At 51.9% G+C, this 16,582-nt stretch overlaps 1 protein-coding gene across 2 annotated transcripts in view; it reads right to left on the minus strand.

The window, feature by feature from the left end:
- Nucleotides 1–16,582, minus strand: part of RPS6KB1 (ribosomal protein S6 kinase B1) — a 63,737-nt gene that overhangs the window by 24,190 nt on the left and 22,965 nt on the right. For both annotated transcript variants that reach the window (XM_053275424.1, XM_053275425.1), the window contains exons 2-3: nucleotides 9,800–9,849; nucleotides 5,499–5,619 (exon numbers count right to left, since the gene is read on the minus strand). In XM_053275424.1, coding sequence (XP_053131399.1) covers nucleotides 5,499–5,619; nucleotides 9,800–9,849 — 171 coding nt within the window. The remainder of the gene's footprint in view (nucleotides 1–5,498; nucleotides 5,620–9,799; nucleotides 9,850–16,582) is intronic.

Below are 16,582 nucleotides of genomic sequence, written 5' to 3' on the forward strand. Positions count from 1 at the left end.
GCGGGCCGAAGTAACTGCCACAAGAAACAGCACCTTATAAGACAAAATTTTTAATGGAACAGAAGAAATGGGCTCGAAAGGCACCTTAGTGGGTGCATTTAGGACTTTGTTAAGGTTCCATGAGGGGAAACGTTTGACAGGAGGCAGAGTTAGATTAGTGGCTCCTCAAAGGAACCTAGCAATATGTAGGTGGATAGGATGTTGGGCGTCGGAAGAAAGGTCCAGCACCAATGCTAAGGCTGATACCTGCCGACGTAACATGGCTGGATGCAGACGCATTTTCAGGCCATCTTGAAGGAAACCTAATACTTCGGCCACACCTGATGTGATGGGTTCCACTTTGTTTTGCCGCGCCCATTTGAGGAAAGCGGTCCACGTAGCCTGATAGATACAATGCGTGGACGCCCGCCTAGAAGCCAAAATAGTGTCTTGAATGGCCCCCGAATAACCGATAGCTTCTAATTTCGAGCGTTCAACCTCCAGGCGGATAGTTTGAGCCACTGAGGTTCTTGGTGTAGAAGAGGTCCCTGATAAAGGAGATCTCGGCATAGCGGAAGGAACCATGGATCGTCGATGGCCAGTTCGACTACGGTGGAGAACCAAGGTCTGCGAGGCAAATACGGTATTACGAGAATGATGTCTGCTGCCTCCTGAATCGCTTTCCGGACTACCTTCATGATGATGGGAGTGGGAGGAAATGCCTACATTAGACCCTTCGGCCAAGGAGAATGAAGGGCGTCCGTGGCTTCTGCTAGGTGGGAATGATATCTGGTGAAGTAGCGAGGGACTTGGTGATTCCTGTCCGAGGCGAACAGGTCCACAAGTGGACGTCCGAACTGTATGGTAATCTGGGTGAAAACCTCTGGATGAATGGTCCATTCCCCGGGGTCCAGCGAACTGTGGCTCAACCAGTCCACCAGACAATTGTCCTCCCCTTTTAGATGTTCTGCAGTGATCGACAGGATGTTGGCCTCTGCCCATTGGAACAATAGGTTTGATTCCTCCATCAGAGTACGCGACCTGGTGCCCCCTTGTCAGTTGATATGGGCCTTCACCGTCACGTTGTCCGTTCTGATCAACACATGTTGGTGGAAGATGAGGCCCCGAAAGCTGAGAAGCGCCAGACGAACAGCCCTCAATTCTAGCCAATTGATGGGTTGTTGTGCCTCCAACCGTGACCATGAGCCCTGGGCGACTTGGTTCCGGCAATGAGCTCCCCAGCCGGAGAGACTTGCGTCCATGGTCAGTATTATGCGTGGAGGTTCCTCCAGTGGATGGCCTTGGTTCATAGCTGGCGATAGCCACCAGAGAAGTGATCTCCGGACAATCCGCAGAATCGAGATCAATGTCTTGTTGCCGGCCATGATATGATCCTGCCAAGGGAGAAGTAACCACTGTAGAGGACGGGAGTGCCATTTGGCCCACAGGGTGCAACCCAAGCAGGCTATCATGGAGCCTAGTGCCTGGGACAGTGTCATGACGTCCACTGCTTTCTTGTGGAGAAGTGGGTAGAGCTGTCGCTCAATCCGCTCTCTTCGTTTCTGAGGCAAGGAGATCGGTCCCCGTGCTGTATCGAAGAGCGCCCCCAAGTGGGTCAACTGTTGGCACGGTTCGAGGTGACTCTTCTGTGTATTGATCACAAAACCGTGGTCCTCGAGTGCTCTCAGAGATGTGTTTACGTCCCGTGTGGCCTGAATTTTCGTCCTTGCTCTCACAAGCAAATCGTCTAAGTACGGGTGTATATGAACGCCCCTGAGGCAGAGGTGAGAAATTAGTGACACCATTACTTTGGAAAAGACCCTCGGCGCTGATGAAAGGCCAAAGGGTAGTGCCCGGTATTGGAAATGGTTTCCGTTGTACGCGAACCGAAGGTATTGGCGAGAGTGGGTTTTGATAGGGATGTGGAGATATGCTTCCAATAGGTCTATTGCTGCTAGGAAGTCCCCAGTTGTACTGCTTCCTTTATGGTGTGTAGTGACTCCATTCAAAAAATTTTCTTCTGAACATAACAATTGAAAGACTTTAAATCCAAAACGGCACGCCAGGATCCGTCTTTTTTTGGCACAAGGAACAGAATGGAGTAAGTGCCTTGAAAACAATTGAGAAGGTGGGACCGGTTCTATTGCCCTCATCTGGAGCAGATGTTGTACTGCCTGCAGCATCCGTAGATGTTTGACAGGGTCAGAAGACTTTGGTGTGGGAATGAATCGTCGATGGGGAGTCGTAGAAAGTTCGATATCTTAGCCATTGGTTACCACCTCAAGTACCCATCCGTCGGAAGCTGTGGACATCCAGGTGGTACAGAAGTCCGAAAGCCTTCCTCCTACGGGAGTGGCGTCATTGCTTCTTATAGTTGCGATTTGAACTGAAGGCCTTGTGGGTGAAGGCTCTGGAGTTGCCCCTGGAACGTTGCCTCCATTGGTATCGGTTAGCACCTCTGAATGCATTGGACCGTGACTGACTGGAGGAATAGCTCTGATTGTATGGCGTGAATTGCTGATTGAATTGCTGTCTGTAAGGTCGAAAGGATCGCGAGGAGCCACGAAAGGCTCCCCTTGAGTACCTGCTGGCAGCAGGCATCACTTTCTTTTTGTCCCAAGAATCAACCAGTATCGGTTCCAAGGCTGGGCCGAAGAGGCTCTCACCCGTGAATGGTGCAGCAGTTAAAGCTAGCTTGGACTTATAGTCCACATTCCAGGACTTAAGCCATAAGGATCTGTGGACCGCCACCGCCGCCACCATAGCCCTGGATGATTGCTGAATATTATCTAAACTCGAATCGGCCATTAAGGCCGCTGCCTTGGCCATTTTATTAATACCCTGGCGAAGTTTGGGGAGATCTGCGGGTACCATTTTGACCAGGTCCTTAGCCCAGAGCAGAGACGCTCTGGCAAAGATGGAGTTAGTAGTAGCAATCCGGATAGCGGAAGCGGTGGCGTCGTGCACCTTTCTAAGGAGAGATTCTCAACGCCGATCCTCCTGTGTTTTCAATTGTTCCTGTCCCTCAGCTTGCACAATTGCCCCCGACACCAGCTGTGCCACCGGAGGATCGAGCTTGGCAATATCAGTGGTCACCATGTAGTGCTTTTTTGGTATGTTCCCTATAGGCTTGGCCGCTGTAGGTCGTTGCCATTCAGCGCACAATACTCTCTTAAACAAGGGTGGGAAAGGAACCACTGGACTCACCGTCTCCGATGCGGGAAAAACCTGCTGATCCAGTGTAGAAGCAGTGCCCTCCTGTTCTGGAGGAGAAACGTCATTGATGGTGTGTTTCACTTTGGCAAGCAGAATCTCAAAATCTGCTGAGGAAAAAAGTCTAGCATTGCTAGGAATAGGGGGCGCCACCTCCTCTTCCAACAGTTCCCCTTCTTCTTTATCAGACTCAGGGTCTGCGGGTATTTGTGGGGAATGCTCCCCTGAGGACGAATGGGACCCTAGCGGGGAGGTAGGTTGCCTAGGTAGTGGGGGGGTAGGTTGCCTAGGTAGTTCATATGGATCTGGGAGCGTTGGAATCATGGGTTGAGTGGGGGGGGGTTAGAGTTGGCACAATTGGAACCAGATGTCCGGGTCTTTTAGCCTTTCTCGTCCCACTGGAGACAGAAGAGGATGAAGAAGAGTGTCTGCGCTTTCTTCTGGGCCTTTGTGGCAAAGGTCTGGGAAGAAAGGAGCCAATTTCTGACAGAGGTATGGCCCTACGCCTAGGGCTAGAGTCTGCTGAAGAGGAGGACAGCCTTTCTGACCCGTGCCTGTTGGGCTGCCGCCTGCGACCTACCCTAGGACCAGGTAGAGCAGCAATAGGTTCTGGTATAGTAAGCTGTTCTGGTTGACCCACAGGTCTAGGTAGTTCTGTTTGACCCGCAGGTGCAAATGCTGGCTGCGCCCCAGGTCGCATAGCAACAAATTCCCTCATAAAAAAGTCTTTAAGCCACTGAGTGGCTGCGGGGGAGAAAGGATCCTTACGAATAGCTAGCCCTTGAGCCGGTGGAGAAGGAACGCGGCTGTGGGCAGAAAATGCGGGAACAGGAGACTCAGGATGTACTAAAGCTTCCCCCAGCGGTAATTCTAACTGGTCCGCTGCATTTGCCAGTAAATCGCCCACGGGGCACCGACCATTCTTATCAGCCTTTGAATGCTTTTTGCGGGGATCCTTAGCTCTGGAGCCATTTCCTGCCAATTTCGTTTTTGAGCGGCGGCAAACCGCTTGGATTAGCAGCCACTCGCTCAGGCACTTGTGTCTCTCCACCTTTGCAAGGGACTCCTTTCGCTTCTTTCTCTTTTTTGCGCCCTGTTCCCCCAGATGTTTTGTTTTCTTAGGGGCTTTAGACGGGGGCAGTCCCAAAGTCGATGCTTCCCCAGCCAGCACCACCGGCGCGGCAACAGTGGGAGCCGAACAAACAACTGCCATTTCAGCGGAGATCATGGGAGCGGAGTGGTTTCCCCGCGTGTTGCCCAGGCACTGCGGCAACAGCGAAGCCTCCTATAAGGACCCCTGTAGGAGTTCCTCAGCATGAGCAATGTCCATGAGGACGATAGAAAGGGTGCAAAATAAAATAAAATTCAGTAATTTAGAGCCAAATCTGTATAAATTTAAAATAAGAAACATTAATTTAGGTGAACTCACGTTTAGAGCCGAATGCAGAGCAGACTCTCTTCCTCCCCTTGCACAATCAAAGTAGGGAAGGAGGAACGGAGCGGATAGCTGCAAGGCGATCCAACAGTGAATCAGAACGATCAATAAAGCCAAGCAGAGAAAACGAACCAAGTTGAAATCAGAAAGATCTGTAATATTTAAGAGCTCTCTCAATAGCCGTCTTGTCCCAAGTGAGACAGAACTGGAACTGGGGCTACCACGCCTACAAAGAGTCACATGGTCCAGTTCTGTCTCAGGCATGCGCACTTCACAACCCTGTCTGAGGATCTCCTACCACCGGGGAAAAAAGGTGAGGCACTGGATCTCAAGGGCGTGGGACGTAGCTCGGTGGGAGAATATCTGCTTGGCATGCAGCGTGGTGTAGTGGTTAGAGTGCTGGAGTAGAACCGGGGAGACCCGAGTTCAAATCCCCATTCAGCCATGAGACTTGCTGGGTGACTCTGGGCCAGTCCCTTCTCTCTCAGCCTAACCTACCTCACAGGGTGGTTGTGAGGTGATTCCTCGCAGGGCAGGGAAGGCTCACACGAGAGGCAGGTGGGACCTGCCTGCCTCCTTTTAAAGCCACCCCTCTCTACCCCCTGGGGTCTGCACAAAATATTTCTTGCACATCCCAAATGCAGAAGGCCCTCAGTACAGTCCCTGGCAGCATCTCAAAGCTGGACTGAGAGAGACTCCTGCCTGAAACTGTGGAAAGCTGCTGCCAGTCAGTGTAGACAGTACTAAGCTAGATGGACTAAGGATCTGGCTTGGGATAAGGCAGCTTCCTAGGTATGCGCCGATGATCTCTTGATAGGAGCTCTCTAGGGTTGCCTTCAGCGTGACAGACAAAAGGTTCAATCCTCTTTACCTTCCCATAGCCACCTTTCCCAAGAACACGTAGCAACTCAAAGCATTCCGGACGAATCTTTTCCGGGCCTCTGTTTACACTCGTTTCCGAAATCTCAAATTTTTCACAATGCTCCATGCCGCTAGAAGTCCAAAAAAAAAAAGAAAAGAAAAAAGAGGGCAGTCTTTAGGATGCTATGAACAGCACAGTCTTATGTCTACTCAGGACTAAATCCTACCAGCTTATATCCAGCCAAAGCTACTGCTACTTCTATGAATATTTACATACTGCTTTGTACTTGTATACCGCTTGGCAGTGTACAATGACATGTAAATAAGGTAACATTAAAAATTACAATTAAAAATTAAATTTAAAATGGCAAACTAAAAGAGATAATGGAAAGGAAATAAAGTAAACTACAGGGCAAATGCCCGGCAGAAAACAAAAGTCTTCAGTAAGGATTTAAAGACTGGTAAAGAGGGGGCTAGATGAATCTGAAGGGGAAGAGAATTCCAAAGAAGTGGGGCAGCAACCGAAAAAGCCCTTTTGCGGGTCCTAGATCTCCGAACCTCTCGAAAATCAGGGACCGACAAAAGGGCCATCTCAAATGATCTAACAGGACGAGATGTAACTGGATGGGAGAGGCGATTCTGTAGGTAAACATGTTAATTTATGTTATAACCTGCTTCTCATATTTGTAATGACAAAGATGATAATTCAATAAAAGTTCGTTTGTTTAGTTACATGTTTATTTACTTTTACATGATCCCCACCTCACGTTAAGGTCATCTGAGGAGGTCCGTCTCCAGTTACCACCGGTTCGTTTGGTGGCAACTCAGAGGCGGGCCTTCTCTGTAGCTGCTCCTGGGCTATGGAATGCACTCCCAGCAGAAATTCGTAATCTTAATTCCTTACTGACCTTCGAGAGAGCCCTTAAAACCCATCTGTTTGGCCTGCCTTTTCAGGGTTTTTAATCTGTTTTAATTGTTTTAATGTTTGCCCTGGTTCTCCAGGGTTTTTAGCTGTTTGAATGTTTAATTGGTTTTATTCTGTTTTTATAGTTTTGATTTTAATTAACTGGTTTTACTTGTTTTTATTCTGTTGTAAACCACCCTGAGCCATTTTGGAATGGTGGTACATCAATCAATCAATCAATCAATCAATCAATCAAATAAATAAATACTAGATTTCTTTACCACCCTTCAAAGAATGGCTCAGGGCGGTTTAGTTAAACAAAACAAAACAAAACACAAACACAAACAGACAACATCCCCATGAGGTATTCAGGAAGAGAGTGGCGGTGTTACCTATAGAAAAGTTTAACTTGTAGGAAACTTAAGATAACAGTTAATACAAACTGAATTTCCAGATCAAGAGCAAAACACCACACCCTCCCCACCCCAGCAGATTCTTAACGCCCCGTTATGGTTTCCACCTTCACCGAACAAAACATTCATGGGTGGCTAAAACAAATAATGATTACAGGGTACAAATCAGGTCCCAGTACTGTTCTTTCACCTGAAGATATTTTGCACCTTTTGGACAAATCTGAACTGGGACCAGACAGCTGCATGCACTGAGACTGGAGCTAGCTATTTTGAACCATAGCTGGACAAAAGTATTTACAGAGTGGAGCCCAGAATGCGGGGCCACACGAGGTCGAGATAATCCGAAATGTCTGGTGGGAGAAGAACCTTCCGGTTCAGAGGCAGGAGGCCTCCGAATGACAGCTGCAGGGGAACCAAGGCAGGAGAGGGGGCAGGCCTTCATCTTCCAGTTGTGTGCTTCCCAAGGGATCTGATGGGCCACTATGGGGAAAAGACGGCTGGACTAGTCAGGCCCTGGGCCTGATCCAGCAAGGCTCTTCTTATGTTCTCGAATGGTTTGTTGTTGTTTTTAAACACAAACACAAAACTAGATTGTTCTTTTGTTTGCTTATAAGAGCTACTCCCCTCCAGGAGGACAGATAATATTTGGAGAAAGAGGAAGGAGGGGACACATACAAATATATCATCCTAGGGCAATGTCAACAGGAAAGAGGTAAGAGATCCTTGCATTCAGGGCTAGGAGAGACCTTCAATTGAGGCCCAACACCCCCAGGTGTACGCTGCTTGCCCAACAATCATCATTTTTGTTCTGAGACCCAATCTGCAAAGTCCATTTCAATGCATGAACCTTGCTGAATTAGGACAGTATTTTCAACCCACGGTTTCTATTTGTTTAGATATGCTGCTTATTCTGCACTGGACTGGGGGTAGCAAGCATGACTTGTCCCCTTAGCCAAGCAGAGCCCGCCCTGATTGCATATGAATGGGAGACTAGAAGTGTGAGCCCTGGAAGATATTCCCCTCAGGGGATGGAGCCACTCTAGGAAGAGCATCTAGGTTCCATGTTCCCTCTCTGGCAGCATCTCCAAGATGGGGCTGAGAGAGATTCCTGCCTGCAACCTTGGAGAAGCCGCTGCCAGTCTGTGAAGACAATACTGAGCTAGATAGACCAAGGGTCTGACTCAGTATATGGCAGATTCCTATGTTCCTATGCACACCTAAGGATTCCCTGCAAATTATAAAACTGTCCAACAGGGATCAGCAGCTGGGGTCTTCAGGTAGAATCTCGGCTGCTGCAATGCCACTCTCTCCCCAACCCAGAGCCACTCTTACCCCTGGACTTCTGGGCTGATGTCCAGGGCCTCCACACCCCCGGAGGGGAATCCTCTTTAGTCTGCCCCACTGGGGTGGTCACCACACTGCACCAGGTGGCCGAACGTGGCCTCTGCTTTAGAGACAATGTGGGGAAAGAAATCTGTGGGATGGGAAATATGTGAAGTGGCCTGTTGAAATGTTCCTAATGCATATTTGCATCAATAGACTTGCTTCCTATTCTTACATTCTTGTGAGCTCAGTTGGTTTGCGCCCTCAAGAGCCCATGTGTTAGGAAAAGGGAGCCAGAGTGGTGTAGTGGTTAGAGTGCTGGACTAGGACTGGGGAGACCCGAGTTCAAATCCCCATTCAGCCATGAGACTAGCTGGGTGACTCTGGGCCAGTCACTTCTCTCTCAGCCTAACCTGCTTCACAGGGTTGTTGTTGTGAGGAGAAACCGAAGTATGTAGTACACCGCTCTGGGCTCCTTGGAGGAAGAGCGGGATATAAAATGTAAATAAATAAATAAAATAAATAAATACTGGGTGTCACAATGTGTGTGTTTGTAGGGGGATGATGCTTAACTTGCAAGGGGAGGAGGAGGGGTGTCCAGAGGCCTTTAGATCCAGGCTCCAAAATTACCTAGGCGCACCTCTGCCCCACCCAGAGACAAAAAGGGTGCAATGCAAGGAGAGAGAGTGCACGTAGTGGCTGGGCCCTGGAATCTGTAATGGAGGCCTGCGCCCTTCAGACCCTCCTCAGGTTGACCTTCCTGCAGAAGCAGTCCCTCCCTGATCCAGGCTGTGCCGCTGGAGCAGAATAGGGGCAGTAGAATGTGGACGAGACTACTGGAGACTGAAAGTGTCTTCAGCATCTGCAGGACTGCGTGGTCCAATATTGTGGCCTTTAACAACTAATGTTTGACCAGGGCTGCTCAACTCCGGCTCTCTGGCAAATGTTGGCCTACAGTTCCCATCATCCCTGGCTACTGGCCACTGCGGCTGGGGATTATGGGAGTTGAAGTCCAAAAGCAGCTGGGGGTGGCGCTAAGTTGAGCAGGCCCGTGTTAGACAGCACGGGAAAGTGAGGGCCTTTATTTTTCAAGTGTGGACCACTTGAGACCTTCAGCGCCATTTTCACTTCAGCGCAAGAGACCTTCTGTGCCATTTCCCACCACGCTCACCTCCTCACAGGGCTGCCCTCTTCCCGGCAGTGGGAGGGAGGCGCTTTCAGAGAAACGGAAGCCTGCTGAGCCCCCGCAGCATCTTGGAAGGCACACCTGGGTTGCTGGGAAGGATAGTCCTTCCCGGGTTTCTCTTCCGTAGAGCTTTGGGGGGAAAGCCCTGCCATCCAAGATGACGCCGGGGCTCGGCAGAGCTCAGCTCCCCTTCAAGGGGTCCCGCTGGCTCTGGGCAAAGGGCAGCGCTGCCTAGTGGGAATAGCAGTCTCCAGGTGGTGCCAGGGGAGCTGTGTGGAGTATTGGGCTTCAGTGAAAGCTTTGCACGGGCCTAAAAAACCACGAGTCAGGGAGCCACCACCGGCTTCAGGGCCTTGCAACGAAGGACACAGTGGCACAGGCCGTAACGGGACACTAGCCTTGAGTACCCTCTCGGAGAAGGAACTGATCTGCCCTGGCTCCAATTCTGCCATTACAGGGGGATGAGTTCTAGTTGCACAACTTACAGTTCGTACGGGCCAACTCCTCCATGGTCCATGCTCTCGCTTAAGTGACCCTAGAACAAACAGGAAAGAAAAAGTGACTACCGCAGGGCAAACAGGAGCAGCTGAGAAGGTGTGACAGCTTCTCTGGCTTAAACATTAATGAGATCTGGAAGACCGGCGACAAGGCAAGGCGGCCGACGGATCTCACACAAGCACAGTCAGCAGCAGGCTATGGTAATTCTGAGGCTGGGCTTTTGGGGGGGGCGGGATTTCCACAGAATTTGACGGGAGAGTTGCCCAACTCTCCAAACAGCAGCACAGGGACTCCGCGCTCTTTAGCTGACTGCACTGGGACCCAATTTGCGTCAAGCCTGCAGTCGCAAGTTTTCGTTTTGAAAAGGAAGCTCTGCTCAATGTTAAGTTCGCACATTAAGACTTTATAGCACTGAATACATGAAAAACTAATATACCACAAAGTTTCTACAACACCCTTTGCTCACAAGGCCTGGTGAAGACGTCCTGTTTTGTGATCTTTTAGCCACTATTTATTTAATGGCCTTGCCCTTCAACATGAGAGCCAGTGTGGTGTAGTGGTTAGAGTGCTGGACCAGAACCGGGGAGACTCGAGTTCAAATCCCCATTCAGCCTTGCTGGGTGACTCTGGGCCAGTCATTTCTCTCTCAGCCTAACCTACTTCACAGGGTTGTTGTGAGGAGAAAGAAACATTGGACTTACCGTGAAGGGTTCTTTCTCCTCTGAAGTAGGAGGTCACAGCTTACAATGGGTAGTCTTCCACTCCTTGCTCCAGGTAGACAGGAAGTCTCAGGTGTCTGAATAGGTAGAGTCTGTCCCCCTTCTCCCAGCCTGCTCAGGTGTAACTCCCCAGTTCTGACTGTCGTGCCTCTTGGTTGGACTGACCCGGACCATCCACGGTGCCATAACTTGGCTTCACTGTTTACTTTAGACCGTTGAGGAGTTATATATTAGCATGCAAGGGCTGGGGGCTAGAGGACAGAATTCCTGAGACTTTAGGAAGATTAGCAAAAGAGGCTGAAAAATGTTAGGACTGTGTATTATTGCTGCAGCCCCCCAGATCCACGGGTGGGCCGCGTGACCTCCTACTTCAGAGGAGAAAGAACCCTTCACGGTAAGTCCAATGTTTCTTTCTCCCTCGAAGTAGGAGGTCACAGCTTACAATGGGAGCTAACAAAGCAGTACAGGTACCCGGGGATAGGAAGTGGATCCCTCTCAGTTGCGTACCACCTGCTGCAGTACGGTCCTCCCGAAGGCTGCCTGCTCAGAGACTAGGGAGTCGATTTTGTAATGTTTAAGGAATGGAGAAGCAGAAGATCACGTGGCCACGTGGCAGATCTCCGCTAACGGTGCCTGAGCCATGAATGCTGCCGAGGCAGCTGCACTTCGAGTAGAGTGTGCTGTGATACCTCGAGGCACTTGGATCGACAGAGCCTGATAGGCCGTGGCGATGCATGCCCTCAGCCAGCGAGCCAAGGTTGTCTTAGATGCCTTGGCACCCAGAGACCTGGTATGGAACGACACGAAGAGGGCCTCAGACCGCCTCAGATCCTTGGTCCTCCGGATATAGAAGCGCAGTGCCCTGCGAACATCCAGGGTGTGCCATTTCTGTTCTAGCGGGTGCTTGGGGCTGGGGCAGAAGGACGGTAGGACAAGGGCTTGGGAGCGATGGAACACTGAGTTAATTTTGGGTATGAAGGTGGGGTCCGTCTTAAGGACCACCGCATCGGGCTGGAAGGTGCAAAGTTCCTTACGGACCAATAGCGCCCCCAGTTCCGACACCCTGCGTGCCAAGGTGATCGCTGTTAGAAAGAGAACCTTGTACGATAGATACCTCAGTGGAACAGATGAAATGGGTTCAAAGGGTGCCCGCATGAGTGCGTTGAGGACCTTACTGAGGTTCCATGAGGGGAAGTGATGGACTGGTGGCGGGGCGATATTGGTAGCGCCTCGCAGAAACCATGACAGGTGGGGGTGGAGAGTCGTACTCCCAGCCCTCCTCAGTTTGAGGACCGATGCCAGGGCAGAGGCTTGTCGTTTCAGGGTATTTATTTTATTTATTTTTATTTATTTTTGCATTTTTATACCGCCTTTCGTTAAAATATAACCCCAAGGCGGTTTACAAAAGTTAAAAACATACAATAAAAACACAATAAAAACAACATGCTAAGAGTATAAAAACATATAAAAACAGGCATAAAACAATACAAGAAATAAAAACACCCAGAAGCAGCAGTAAAAACGATTATGTAAAAGCCTGGATAAAAAGCCAAGTCTTTACAAGCTTTCTAAAAGCCATGATGGAGTCCGAGGAGCGAATGACCACTGGGAGAGCATTCCAGAGTCTGGGGGCAGCAACAGAGAAGGCCCTGTCCCGAGTGCACGACAGCCGGGCCTCTCTCATTGTCGGCACCCGGAGCAGGGCCCCCTCAGATGTCCTCGTCAAGCGGGCAGCAACCCTTGGGAGCAGGCGGTCCCTCAAATACCCTGGGCCCAAACCGTTTAGGGCTTTAAAGGTCAAAACCAGCACCTTGAATTGGACCCGGAAACGAACCGGTAGCCAGTGCAGTTCTTTCAAAATGGGGGTGATATGTTCCCAACGGGCAGCTCTGGATAACACCCTCGCTGCCGCGTTTTGCACTAGCTGCAGTTTCCGGATATTCTTCAAGGGCAGCCCCACGTAGAGCGCGTTACAGTAATCCAGCCGCGACGTGACTAAGGCGTGGGTAACTGTGGCCAGATCTGCCTTCTCGAGAAAGGGACGCAGCTGGCGCACCAGCCGAAGCCGTGCAAAGGCACCCCTGGCCACCGCCTCCACCTGAGCTTCCAAAAGCAGAGCCGGGTCCAGTAGTACCCCCAAGCTGCGTACTTGTTCCTTCAAGGGGAGTGCAACCCCATCCAGAACTGGTAAAATCTCCACATCCCGATTGGCTCTCCTACTGACCAACAGCACCTCCGTCTTATCCGGATTCAATTTCAGTTTGTTAGCCCACATCCACCCCATCACGGCCTCCAGTCCCCGGTTCAGGACATCCACCGCCTCCCTAGGATCAGATGACAAGGAGAGATAGAGCTGAGTGTCATCCGCATATTGCTGACAACTCAGTCCAAATCCCCGGATGACCTCTCCCAGCGGCTTCATGTAGATGTTAAACAGCATGGGGGACAAGACCGAACCCTGCGGGACCCCACAGGCCAACGGCCACGGGGCCGAGCAGTAGTCCCCCAGCACCACCTTCTGGACCCTCCCCTCAAGAAAGGACCGGAACCACTGCAACGCAGTGCCTCCGATTCCCATACTCGAGAGGCGGCCCAGAAGGATACCATGGTCGATGGTATCGAACGCCGCCGAGAGGTCCAGCAGAACCAACAGGGACGCACTCCCCCTGTCTAGTTCCCGGCGTAGGTCATCCACTAGAGCGACCAAGGCAGTCTCAGTCCCATACCCGGGGCGGAAGCCAGATTGAAAAGGGTCCAGATAATCCGTATCATCCAAGACCCTCTGCAGCTGGGACGCCACCACACGCTCCATCACCTTGCCCAAAAAGGGCAGGTTAGACACAGGTCTATAGTTGTCCAGGCTGGAGGGATCAAGGGAGGGCTTTTTTAATAAAGGTCTTACCACCGCCTCCTTAAGGCACGATGGCATCCTGCCCTCCCTTAATGAAGCATTAACCATCACCTCCAGCCATCTACCTGTCCCCTCCCTGGCAGCTTTTATTAGCCATGAAGGGCAAGGGTCAAGAGCGCACGAAGTCGCCCGCACACTGCCCAGGATCTTGTCCACATCCTCAGGCCGCACCAACCGAAAAGAATCCAACACAACGGGACCAGATGGTACCAAAGGCACGTCTGCCGGAACTGCCAAAACTCTGGAGTCCAGGTCAGCACGGATGCAAGCGACTTTATCTGCAAAATGACAGGCAAACCGATCACAAAGAGCTGTAGATGGCTCCTCCCCCATTGTCCGGGGGGATGTGTGGAGCAATGTTTTCACCACACGAAACAGCTCTGTTTGCCTGCACTGAGCAGACGCAATGGAGGCGGAGAAAAAACGTTTCTTCGCCGCCCCCACCGCCACGGCGTAGTCCCTAAAATGGGTTCTAGCCCGTGTTCGATCGGATTCGTGACGACTCTTCCTCCAGCGTCGCTCCAGCCGTCGTCCGAGTTGTTTCATCGCCCTAAGCTCCGAGGAAAACCAAGGAGCGGAACGGGCTCCACTAAGCCGGAGAGGGCGCTTGGGGGCAACCGTGTCAACAGCCCGGGCCACCTCTCCATTCCAGAGATCAACCAAGGCGTCGACAGGGTCACCAGCTCTGGACACTGGAAACTCCCCGAGGGCCGTCTGGAATCCAAGCGGATCCATAAGCCTCCGGGGGCGGACCATCTTAATCGGCCCACCACCCCTGCAGAGGGCAGACGGAGCAGTCAAACTAAACCCTACCAGGTGATGATCTGTCCATGACAAGGGAGTGGTCTCAAATTCCCCCACCTCCAGATCATTTATTTCCCGGTCGGCAAAAACCAGATCCAGAGTGTGTCCCGCCACGTGGGTAGGGCCCGATACCAATTGAGACAGGCCCATGGTTGCCATGGAGGCCATGAAATCCTGAGCCGCACCCACTAGGGGGGCCTCAGCGTGGACATTGAAATCCCCCAAAACAATAAGCCTGGAGGAACCCAAGGCCACCTCCGAGACCACCCCCGCCAGCTCAGGTAGGGAGACTGAAGTGCAGCGGGGTGGTCGGTACACCAGCAGAATCCCCAGCCTATCTCGGAGGCCCACCCTCAAGGACAAACACTCGAAATTCTGAGATTGCCTGACCGGGCACCTGGAAACGGGGAGGGTCTCTCGAAAGATGACCGCAACGCCTCCTCCCCGACCCTCGAGGCGGGGCTGCTGCACGATCTGGAAACCTGGAGGACAAAGCTGAGAGAGACCGACCCCGCCCAGCGCATCCAACCAGGTCTCCGTCACACATACCAGATCAGCACGCTCATCCACAATCAGATCGTGGATGAGAGATGTTTTTGCGTTAACTGACCTGGCATTCAGCAGCAGCACCCTAATCCTCGAAGGAGTGTTCCCAGAGCTCCCTAGGGTCAGAGGGTTGGGAGAAGGGCCGGAAAAAGGAACAGGCCTCAATTGCCTGGACCGTTTTCCCCTGTAACGGCCTGCCCAACTCCCACCGCCATACCTCCCTCTGCCCGCTACCTGTGATATTGCCGCCCCCGCTCCAGACCCACTTTTTTGCTCCCCCAGACACATCTCCCCAGACTAACCCACCACGGCTTCTTGGCTTAATTAAAAACAAAACAAAACCAGGCTTGCGTAGTCTCCTGCTGACTTCTTAATTGTGAGAAGATGGCTCTTCAGGGCGGAAGGAGAGAGATCCTCTGGTCCTCAGGCAGCTTGCCCCACGGCAGAGAGCCACAAGGACGAGGGTATTGGGCTTCAGACCCTGGTCCAGACCCACCTGGAGGAAGGCCAGGACTTGTGGAATCCTGGCTGAAACTGGGTCGATGCTCTTGCGCCTAGCCCACCTGAGGAAGGCAGCCCAGGTTGTCTGATAAATTCTATTAGTGCTCTGGTGCCTGGCAGCCAGTTTAATATCTTGCACCAACCTGGAATATCCCTTTTTGGCTAGCTGTGTGTGCTCAAACTCCAAGCGTGTAGCTGGAGCCACACTGGGTCTGGGTGCAGTAACGGCCCCCATGACAACAGGTCCCGCCATGCTGGCAGGGGCCAAGGATCTGCAGTCGAGAGGAGCACTAGATCGGCGAACCATGGACGCCTTGGCCAAAGGGGGGGGCACAAGAATGATCTGTGCCTCTCTCTGACAGAGTCTCGCCACCACCCGGGGGATGAGGCCTATTGGGGAAAAGGCATAAAGGAGGCCTGGTGGCCACAGCGCGTTCAGGGCGTCGGTGTCCTCCGCGAGGTGGTGGTGGAACCTTGTGAAGAAGCAGGGCAGTTTTGCGTTCTCCGGTGATGCAAAAAGATCCACCTGGGGGTTCCTCAGTCTGTTCTGGATCTGTCTGAAAACCTCGGGATGGAGGGCCCACTCTGACTGGTCCACTGTCTAGCGACTGAGCCAGTCCGCCTGAACATTGGAGCTGCCGCTCAGGTGTTCTGCCCTGATCGACTGCACATGGGCCTCTGCCCACTGAAAGAGGGCCTTGGATTCCTCCATCAGTGATCTGGACCTGGTTCCGCCCTGCCGGTTCACGTGGGCCTTGGCTGTCGTATTGTCGGTCCTGACCAATACGTGTCAGCACCTGAGTATCCCTGCGAAGTGGTGCAGGGCCAGCCTGATGGCTCTCAGCTCTAGCCAGTAGATACTGTGCTGAGCCTCCTCCGAGGTCCAGGTGTCCTGTGCCATCTGCCCTTTGCATTGTGCCCCCCACCCTGAGAGGCTGGAATCGGTAGTGACCATTAGTCTGTCGGGTTCCCTCAAGGGGTTCCCTTTCTCCAGGTTTGGGGATAGCCACCAGAGAAGGGACTGTCGCACCTGCTGTGAAAGAGGTAACAGTAGTCTGGTGCAGTTGGAGATCTCGTCCTGGAAGGGGAGCAGAGCCCACTGTAATGGGAGTGCGTGCCACCTTGCCCATGGCAGGCATTCTATGCACGCAATCATGGACCCCAGGAGCTGAGCTATTTCATGACCTCCACCTGTGAACGGTGAAGGAGCGTCTAAATCTGGTAGCGTATCTTCTCCCTTCGGGCTACAGGAAGGGAGATGGTTGCTGCCTTGGTGTCAAACCAGGCCT

The sequence above is a fragment of the Hemicordylus capensis genome, chromosome 12 (genome assembly GCF_027244095.1).
Source record: "Hemicordylus capensis ecotype Gifberg chromosome 12, rHemCap1.1.pri, whole genome shotgun sequence".
Lineage (NCBI taxonomy): Eukaryota > Metazoa > Chordata > Lepidosauria > Squamata > Cordylidae > Hemicordylus > Hemicordylus capensis.